The following is a 10,000-nucleotide window of genomic DNA, read 5'->3' on the forward strand; positions in this document are numbered from 1 at the left end:
GTAGAACTCAACCATTTGATTAACAGTAGTCTCGTTCCTACACACTTCCGCCACAAAGGCGCAAAAGGTCTGGTGGACCAAAGCGTCAAACTTGGCCTTCATAGAGCCAATAGCAAGACGCATAGCAATTGGCTTTACGCTCACATCAATCATCTCCCACAGCACCCCCCACCCCCCCCCCCCCCCCCCACCCCCACCCCCCCAATTTCTTTTTATTTGGACTGTGATTCACTGAAATGTAATAATAACAAATACTTTATTCAATAAATTCACTCCCACTCAGGCCAGGTTTGAGTCATTGTTATTCCCGGCTTGCGATAGGCCTGTGGACGTGGTTAGATAAACACCAGCTGTGTGTTCTTCATAATGAGCCGTGCCCTGGGGCAATCGTTTAGTTTAGTATGTGTCGGTGCTGGGTTGGAACACCAATGAGCCACCCTGATGTCACCCTAGGCCCGGAGTTGAGAAACATAGACTGGAGTTACATTGTCAATGCTTATAACACCCTCTATTCACATTGTGTACAAATGTGTGCTGTTTAAATGGTTGTGTGCTTGTCCCCTCTGTAGGTGGCAGAGAGAGCACTGTGTTAATGGCTGTGTACTTGTCCCCTCTGTAGGTGGCAGAGAGAGCTCTGTGTTAATGGCTGTGTACTTGTCCCCTCTGTAGGTGGCAGAGAGAGCACTGTGTTAATGGCTGTGTACTTGTCCCCTCTGTAGGTGGCAGAGAGAGCTCTGTGTTAATGGCTGTGTACTTGTCCCCTCTGTAGGTGGCAGAGAGAGCTTTGTACTAATGGTTGTGTACTTGTCCCCTCTGTAGGTGGCAGAGAGAGCTGCACTAATGGCTGTGTACTTGTCCCCTCTGTAGGTGGCAGAGAGAGCTCTGTGTTAATGGCTGTGTACTTGTCCCCTCTGTAGGTGGCAGAGAGCTCTGTGTTAATGGCTGTGTACTTGTCCCCTCTGTAGGTGGCAGAGAGAGCTCTGTACTACTGGAATAATGAGTACATCATGAGTCTGATCAGCGACAACGCAGCCAAGATCCTCCCCATCATGTTCCCTGCTCTCTACCGCAACAGCAAGACCCACTGGAACAAGTACGCTATGACCCCCGCTTACCTACTGTACCCCCACACACCCCTACTAGCCTACTGTACCCCCCCCCCCCCCCACTAGCCTACTGTACCCCCGCCACTAGCCTACTGTACCCCCCCCCCCCCCATACTATCCTACTTATAGCCTATACCCCCCCCCTCGCCTCCACAATACTGACCTACCCATAGTCTATGAGGTACCCCCGCCTCATACATGGGCACACACACGTGCACACACACACACACACGTGCACACACACACACACACACACGTGCACACACACACACGCGCACACGCGCGTGTGTGTGTGTGCACGTGTGTGTGTGTGTGTGCACGTGTGTGTGTGTGTGTGCACGTGTGTGTGCCCATGTATGAGGCGGGGGTACCTCATAGACTGCACACACACATCAGCAGAACCGCAGACTCACATGCTGACAATAGCAGCTCTCTTTCCACATTGAGGCTGAACTCAATCACATTATTGTCTTCCCTTTCACGCAGAAACTGCCCCAATAAAGTCCCAACACACAACCCAAATGTTTTTATGTGGAGTGAGAGCTTGAACACTGGCTAGTCTGAAAGTCCTAATGTTAAATACAGAGAGCATAACATTAGTTTAGACCTACTTTCGAGTTATTCCCAGAATCTAATTTGGGTTTTGGCTGCAGGACAGGGCTGGCCTTTCACAGGGTCTGTTGTGTCCCCCCTGACTCTAGACTGACTCACTGCTGTTTCTGTTCCTGTTCCTGTGCGTGTGTGTGTGTGTGTGTGTGTGTGTGTGTGTGTGTGTGTGTGTGTGTGTGTGTGTGTGTGTGTGTGTGTGTGTGCAGGACCATCCACGGCCTCATCTACAATGCTCTCAAGCTCTTCATGGAGATGAACCAGAAGCTGTTTGATGACTGCACACAACAGTTCAGGGCCGAGAAAAATAAGTACGTACTGTCTGAACGAATGACCTACACTGTGTACACACACACACACACACACACACACACACACACACATTTACATTTTTGACATTTCATCCAAAGCGACTTACAATAAATACATTTGTCAAAGTAAGTGAATCATCTGTCCATCAGTCATCATAAGACAAAGAAATCTATGCTAGGACAGAGAAGGACAGAGGAGAGGATGAGAGGAATCACGTTTCTAACAATTGAGACAGGGCCCAGTTAGAGTGTGTTCCGACAGAGGAGAGGATGAGGGGAGGACAGAGGAGAGGATGAGGGGAGGACAGAGGAGAGGATGAGGAGAGGACAGAGGAGAGGATGAGTAGAGGACAGAGGAGAGGATGAGGGGAGGACAGAGGAGAGGATGAGGAGAGGACAGAGGAGAGGATTAAGGGAGGACAGAGGAGAGGATGAGGGGAGGACAGAGGAGAGGATGAGGGGAGGACAGAGGAGAGGATGAGGGGAGGACAGAGGAGAGGATGAGTAGAGGACAGAGGAGAGGATGAGGGGAGGACAGAGGAGAGGAAGAGGAGAGGATGAGGGGAGGACAGAGGAGAGGATGAGGGGAGGACAGAGGATGAGGGGAGGACAGAGGAGAGGATACCAGGAGTCGAGTTTGTAACAATTGATAAAGGGTCATACAGGTAGTGCTGGGCTACAACAAAAGTGTGCCAGATAAGATAAGATCAGCTTTTATTGTCTGTTTTCACAAAAATGTGCTCTACATTGTTAAAAACAGCTCATGTCAGAGAGATGAAAGAGAACCTTACATTACAAGCGTAAGATTTTCATAAAATTGATCCCTAGGTCCTAAGCGGGGGACACCTGTATAGATGCTGATGTTTGTTTGTCTGTTTGTTGTGCTCTACAGGGAGAAGGCCAAGTCAAAAGAGCGGGAAGAGGCTTGGATCAAGATCGAGAACCTCGCCAAATCAAATCCACAGGTGAGAAGTTGGAACACGCATACGATATGGCCTTATTCCACTTTTAACCCTGATTTACGCTACAGAGCCGAGCCGAGCTGAGCTGGGCTACTATGGGTTGGCCTGGTTACACAGTCGCCTTAGTTACTGAAACAGTGCTGGAAAGGAAGGAAAATATCTGAGCCAGCATGGAATGGTTCGGGTCGGCCCTGGAGTGTGTAACCCTGACCTGAGACTCTCCCGCTTGGGGGTGGTTCTTCCTGCACACGACGTTCCATCAGAAGATGAACACCCATGTTGTGTCTCCCATCTACCCCCCCCTCCATCCCCTCCATCCCCTCCACCCCCCCCCCCCCACCCCCCCACTCCCCCAGGGCTGTCCTGGTGTCTAGTGCATGACTAGGTTTCTGGCTTTATATTTTGAGCATGCACTGCACCATCCTCCACTGATCAAGAGAGTGCTCCCTTTACCAACCCTGTGATAATATCATACGATAACTGGCTGATTTAAAGCAGCTATCAGTGATTTTTATTTTTTATTTTTTTTAAAAGGTCATTGAATCTAGAAATACATTTGCACGTTAAAAGGCATTTCCCCTATTGTTTACACACTAATGTAACTAGTCACTAATAGAAGTCATGACTTTTCGATCATGACTCGACCGTTTATATTCTAAGCCTTCCCGCTGGTCTGTAACCTCTTATTCATCCGTCTCTGCATGCCACTTAAAGTCTTTTTTTTCCCCCATTCTTTGTTTGTTTGTTTGTTTGTTTTTGAAATTAGTTCGTTATGTATGTTGATTCCTCTGGCCTCAGTAGTCCGGTAGCTATGGAGACCGATGGTCCGTTGATAGAAGAGGTTGCGATGTTTAAAAAGGCTGTAGCCGTGGAAACCACACAGGTAACACATCTGTTCTGTCTGTCCCAGAGGAGGCCGGCGGGAGTAGACATCGGAGGACGGGCTCATTCTAATGCACGGTATAATCCATGCATTACAATGAGCCCGTCCTCCGATTCCTGCCTCCACCAGCCTCCACCAGCCTCCCCTGGTCTGTCCATCTCTCCTGTTAAAGTGAAGGAGTAGAGAAGAGAGGGAATCAGAAAGGAAAGAGAAGAGCAGGAATGACGTCAGGCACTGGGACTGAACACTGGAATCAAATGCATCCGCTCTCTGTTGCTTGTTGTGTCCCTCCTTGCATGTGTTTATAAGGGTGCTGGGTCAGCTGATCCTGTGTTTATAAGGATGCTGGGTCAGCTGATCCTGTGTTTATAATGGTGCAGGGTCAGCTGATCCTGTGTTTATAAGGATGCTGGGTCAGCTGATGCTGTGTTTATAATGGTGCAGGGTCAGCTGATCATGTGTTTATAATGGTGAGGGGTTAGCTGATCCTGTGTTTATAAGGTTGAAGGGGTCAGCTGATCATGTGTTTATAATGGTACAGGGTCAGCTGATTCTGTGTTTTCAGGGTGGGGGGTCAGCTGATCCTGTGTTTTCAGGGTGAGGGGCTTCGCTGATCCTGTGTTTATAAGGGTGAGGGGGTCAGCTGATCCTGTGTTTCTAAGGCTTAGGGGGTCAGCTGATCCTGTGTTTGTAAGGGTGAGGGGGTCAGCTGATCCTGTGTTTCTAAGGCTTAGGGGGTCAGCTGATCCTGTGTTTGTAAGGGTGAGGGGGTCAGCTGATCCTGTGTTTCTAAGGCTTAGGGGGTCAGCTGATCCTGTGTTTGTAAGGGTGAGGGGGTCAGCTGATCCTGTGTTTCTAAGGCTTAGGGGGTCAGCTGATCCTGTGTTTGTAAGGGTGAGGGGGTCAGCTGATCCTGTGTTTGTAAGGGTGAGGGGGTCAGCTGATCCTGTGTTTCTAAGGCTTAGGGGGTCAGCTGATCCTGTTTGTAAGGGTGAGGGGGTCAGCCCACGTAGCTCTCTAATGGGGGTCTTATGAGTGCTATGGTCAGTACAGCACATGCTACGCTATCTACCGTAGCATCTTGCTCAGACTTGAATATTTGTGTTATGAAATAGACATGAATTTGTTGATTGACTATGGGCAGGCGTGATGCGTTTAGACTTAACTGTCTCCTCTCTCCCCTCCCCTCCCTCCCCTCCCTCCATTCCTCCCTCCCTCCATCCCTCCATCCCCTCCCCTCCCTCCATCCCTCCATCCCCTCCCTCCCTCCCTCCTCTCCCCTCCATCCCCTCCCTCCCTCCCCTCCATCCCTCCCCTCCCTCCATCCCTCCATCCCTGCATCCCCTCCATCCCTCCCTCCCCTCCCTCCCTCCATCCCCTCCCTCCCCTCCCCTCCATCCCCTCCCTCCATCCCTCCATCCCTGCATCCCCTCCATCCCTCCCTCCACTCCCTCCCTCCATCCCTCCCATCCCTCGCTCCCTCCATCCCTCCCTCCCTACAGTTACAGAAAGACCAGAGGAAAGACCGGCCGTTGGTGCGTCGTAAGTCAGAGCTGCCTCAGGACATCTACACCGCGAAAGCCTTGGAGTCCCACCGCCGCGCCGACGAAATGATCACCCCCAACGACGGGCTCTAGGTCTGCCCTGACCCCCCGCCCTCCCCCCGGACCCCTCGACCCCCCCGACCCCTACCACCAACACCACCACCACCACCACCATAGCACATCCACAGGACTGGCCCGTGACCAGTACAGTGTCCTCGTCGACCCCCCTCCCCTCAGAGTTCTGCTTTCTCAGGTGTTTTTATTTGGGAGGGGAGGGGCCGCATCTCTCTCTTTTTTACCTGTCCGTTTTCTTCTTTTTTTTCTGTCTCTTTTTTTTTTCCTGCTGAATTTTTTGCAATCGTCTGCTCCTGCTCCCCCCCTCCCTCCCTCCCTCCCTTCCGGGCTGTGCTCACTCTAACAATGGAAACGTTGGGGGAGGGAGGAGGGTGGGGGGGTGGTATCTCTCCCTACGTTGTCCGTAGGGAGAGATACCACGTAACTCCTACGTAACTCCATGGGGGGGGGGGGGGGGGGGGGGAATGCACAACAAACGTAGAGAGAAGAGACTGAATGGAAAGGGGGGGGGGGGGGGGGCTACCAGTGTCTTCTTCTTCTTTTGCTTCGTCTTTTTCTTCTTCTTCTTCTTCTTCTTCTTCTTCTTCTTCTTCTTCTTCTTCTTCTTCTTCTGTCAAAGGGAACAAACTAAGAACAGAGACGCTCGGAACGGTGGGGATTGACTTCTTCTTACCTTTCATTCTTGTTGTTTTTCTTCTCTCTGTTTCTCTGCCCCCCCCCCCCCGCCCGCCCCCCCCCCAGGGATGTCTGTCAGTGCCAAGACTGTTGTGTTCCCTCTGGTTCCTGTCGGTGTAAAGCCAACAGGGACACAAGCTACAGGCAACAAAAACAGTGTCGCTTTGCCTTCTGTTTGTTTTTTTGGTTCTCAGATGTTTCAAAAGATGCTTTTTCGGGTGTAGTGTGCTGAAGAAGACTGACTGGCCTGTCCCACAGCAGGGGAGGCTGCCGGAGGTAGAAATCGGAGGACGGGCTCATTGTAATGCACACGTGTGTGTGTGTGTGTGTGTGATACCATTCCTCATTCCATTCCGTGAATTACAATGAGCCCGTCCTCCGATTTCTACCTCCGCCAGCCTCCCCTGGTCCACAGTGAAACTTGCATTCAGCTCAATGGATGATAGCCCACGCAGCCCTTTGTGACAGTTCTACCAGCCTCACGTGATTGGCTCTTACCGAGGGTGGCGGACGTATGTCACAGTGGGCTGAGTGTCTTATCGGGGAGTGAGGCTGTGAACTGTGTTTGAAGCTTTAGGAGGCTTCACTGTGACGGCCAGCGAGAGAGGGAGGGAGGGAGGAAGGGAGGGAGGAAGGGAGGAAGGGAGGAAGGGAGGAAGGGAAGGGGTTAACCGTGGGAACACTGGACGCTTTACACTCTACAGTTTGTGCCATATGCTGTTCTTTTGTCTGATTTTTCCTTTTTCCTCACCAACTGTTGAATTCCATTGGCAATATGTGAACCAGAAACACAGTGAAATATTGACAGTTCAAACAATGGTACTTATATATATATATATCACGCGGGGACTGCGGATTTTGTCAGCCGGCATGGTCCTCTTTTGTCCCAATCAAAAGCCCCTCTCAGACAGCTTCAGAGTCCTCACTGGTGGATGTCTCCGAGTCTGAGGGCCCATAGAGAGCCTCATGGATCTCTGTGCCGCCTGTCTGTGGTCAGATAAGACAGCTTTTGACAGAAACAGAGACAGTGAGGACAACCCCTAGTCCCACTAGGCATGTGTAGATCTGAGAGAATTTGGATAGGTTTTAGCAGTGAAGACAACCCATACCCCCTATGCCCACTAGGCACATGTAGATCTGAGAGACTTGGATGGGTTTTAGCATTATGCTACTGTAGCTCCACTTTTGTTAGCGGTCCATTAGCGATTCAGTGTGAGACCTCATGAGCAGCTACTGAAGCAAGCCTGTTGCCCCATAAACACAGACCCAGGTTCAGATGTTATTCTCACACTCTCATGGTTCAGGTCAGAATCGGGGGATGTGTATTACATTCTAATCTGATTCTAGACCTGCGGTTGAGCAGGTAACCTCAACGTCAAGAGAGAGAAACCTCCTGTCTTGTTAATCGGTGCCGTAAACCCTGAACACCATGGACTGAATAGGTGGGTCAACCCTCATTCAAATAACATTGACTCAGTCATTAAAGGTTTGGTAAACCCCTTTTTTTTCACAATTTAAAAAGAGGGGAAACTGAGTGAGCTTGGGTTTCCCCTTCACTACATCACGACAAGCCACCAGAAACACGGTCACAGGGTTTATGCAACAGCCTCATTCTGCATTATTTCCACAATTACCCAGAAGTACCAATGGTGCGATGACAAGTTTGATCCAGGACTGCCTCCCCCCAGAGCCCCCTGCCACCCTCCCTGTGGTACCAGTACCCTCCCTGTGGTACCAGTACCCTCACTCCCCAAGGTGTTTTCCTGCAGAGCTGAAGAAGACTTTTAGGAGCTGTTGTTCTGCGTGCGTGTGTGCGTGCGTGCATGCGTGTGTATGTGTGTTTTAGCCAAGAACAGAATCTGCAGTCTCTTCACACTCCCAGTCAGACACCACTTCTAGGAGACATCACAGTGCCTTCCAGTGGAGGCTGGTAGAGGTAGAAATCGGAGGATGGACTCATTGTAATGCATGGAACCGTCCTCTGATTTCTACCTCCACCAGCCTCCCCTGGTGCCTTCATTGTGAGGAGGAGGATGAATTTACCGGTCTGATGATCAAAATAGCAACACTGGGCTAAATGTCACAAACGATTCAATGACTGTATAATATGGGTCCAGAAGTTCCCAGGCCACGCATTCACACAGGAGCAGAATAGAAAGAAAGAGAAAAAGAGCAGATGGAGGGAGAGAGAGACAGAAGGAGAGAGAGAGAGAGAGAAGAAGAGAGAGGGATCCCTCTAGGAAGTGGATGAATTCCTACGATTAAAGAAACTCAACCACAAAAGGTTATTGAACTACCTAAAAAAAAAAGCACTTCCTGAAAACTTGAAAGATGTTTTTTGTATCTTCTATGAAGTTGTTCCCGTGTCCAGCTGAGTCTTGAGTAAATGTCCTTAGCCCCACACCCTGCTATTCAATTAAATTCAACAAAACTTTATTTATTTCCTCAGGGGCAATCAGACAGAAATTTGATCAGTCCAGCTGAGAATTGCTCTGACCCCCGTCAATGCTTAATGCTTTGGCTCTCTGGCTGTACCATTGTTTGAACTACCAAATCCGGTATGGGTATATTCAGTATGTTATTCTGTCTCTGTTTCTTCTTTGTCTTGTCTCTTGTAGCTGGTAGCCGAGACGTCTCGTTAAGCATTGTTTCTGCCAACCAAAATGGCCAATGCTAAAAACACTTGACATCGAGGCTTGGCTTCATAGTAACTGTATTAATACTGTATTTGCTTGAATGCAAAAAGATGTAAATTATACTTACCATGTTAAACATGTATCTCCCCCCCCCCCCCCTCTGGAAGAATAGCATTCACCAAACAAATTTTCTCTTCTTTAAAAAAAAAAAAAAAAAAAAAGTCATAGTAAATCTTTTTTTTTTTTTTTTTTTTTTTTTTAAACCGTTATTGTTTGGAGAGATGTTTTATCAGTTTGCATTTTGTTTTTGTGTCAGATGAACTATTGTGGTTTGTTTTATTGTTGAGAAATAAACGATTCATATGACAGATGAGAGCAGAAAAAATGTTTTGGTGAGTGTTTTTCTAATTCCTTTGCTTATCCACAGCATCTTCACAGGGTTTTTTAGTTTTAACATGTACTTTCCAAAATATGATAACTTTACAAGTGTCCTTTTGTATGTGACCTGTACTATATGGCTTCATTTAATATTGTACATATGATTTACTTTGTTTTGTGTAGTGTTATATATCTAGATTAATTTTGTACAAAATGGCCCACTGTACAGTACAGAATAAAACTTAAAAGTAACTGCAAGAAGTCAACGTGGCACATACATCCTTCTCCTCCTCTTCTTTCGCCTGTCATTTTCTGCATTATTAGAAGTTCTTCTAATGTTTTTACCTGTTCGACCCTTCAGACTTTGTTCCCCCTCCTCCAAATGTCTGTGACGAAATGTCAGTCCATAGCCTTTGTGTGCTTATAGTATATCACTGTCTCAAGTGGTCTACATCTATATAGAATGAATAAAGAGAATATTTGAATTTATATTTTCAACCATAAATCCATTTTGGTGTCATTTACTTGAAGGGAGTCTTATGTTTTTCGAGTGTTCCTCGAAATATACAATAGGTAAATATGTTTGTTGTGACCTGTAATACTGTAGAATGAAAGCTTAAAGAACACCTCCTTCCTTATGTTCATGACAAGGTGATTCTTCAAACAGCTAAGGCTTTAAGAAGATCAGACCATGATTTTCCAAATGATAAACAAATCATGTATTACAACTTGACATGTTATTGACAGAATTTTCTCACTCATTGTTGTGTTTCCATACAGTTTAATTACTGAACTCAACCAACTGACTTCTGTCTGGCTAACAA

At 48.0% G+C, this 10,000-nt stretch overlaps 1 protein-coding gene across 2 annotated transcripts in view; it reads left to right on the top strand.

The window, feature by feature from the left end:
- ppp2r5ca (protein phosphatase 2, regulatory subunit B', gamma a) overlaps positions 1 to 5,912 on the top strand; it is a 19,620-nt gene extending 13,708 nt beyond the window's left edge. Inside the window, exons 10-14 of one of the 2 annotated variants that reach the window (XM_083683668.1) lie at positions 966 to 1,093; positions 1,922 to 2,023; positions 2,916 to 2,988; positions 3,752 to 3,868; positions 5,371 to 5,912. In XM_083683668.1, coding sequence (XP_083539794.1) covers positions 966 to 1,093; positions 1,922 to 2,023; positions 2,916 to 2,988; positions 3,752 to 3,868; positions 5,371 to 5,505 — 555 coding nt within the window. In that variant the 3' untranslated portion in view covers positions 5,506 to 5,912. The remainder of the gene's footprint in view (positions 1 to 965; positions 1,094 to 1,921; positions 2,024 to 2,915; positions 2,989 to 3,751; positions 3,869 to 5,370) is intronic. The other variant, XM_083683669.1, reaches the window with a different exon arrangement.
- The last annotated feature ends 4,088 nt before the right edge of the window (positions 5,913 to 10,000 follow it).

Source organism: Argentina silus (genome assembly GCF_951799395.1).
Source record: "Argentina silus genome assembly, chromosome: 13".
Classification (NCBI taxonomy): Eukaryota; Metazoa; Chordata; class Actinopteri; order Argentiniformes; family Argentinidae; genus Argentina; species Argentina silus.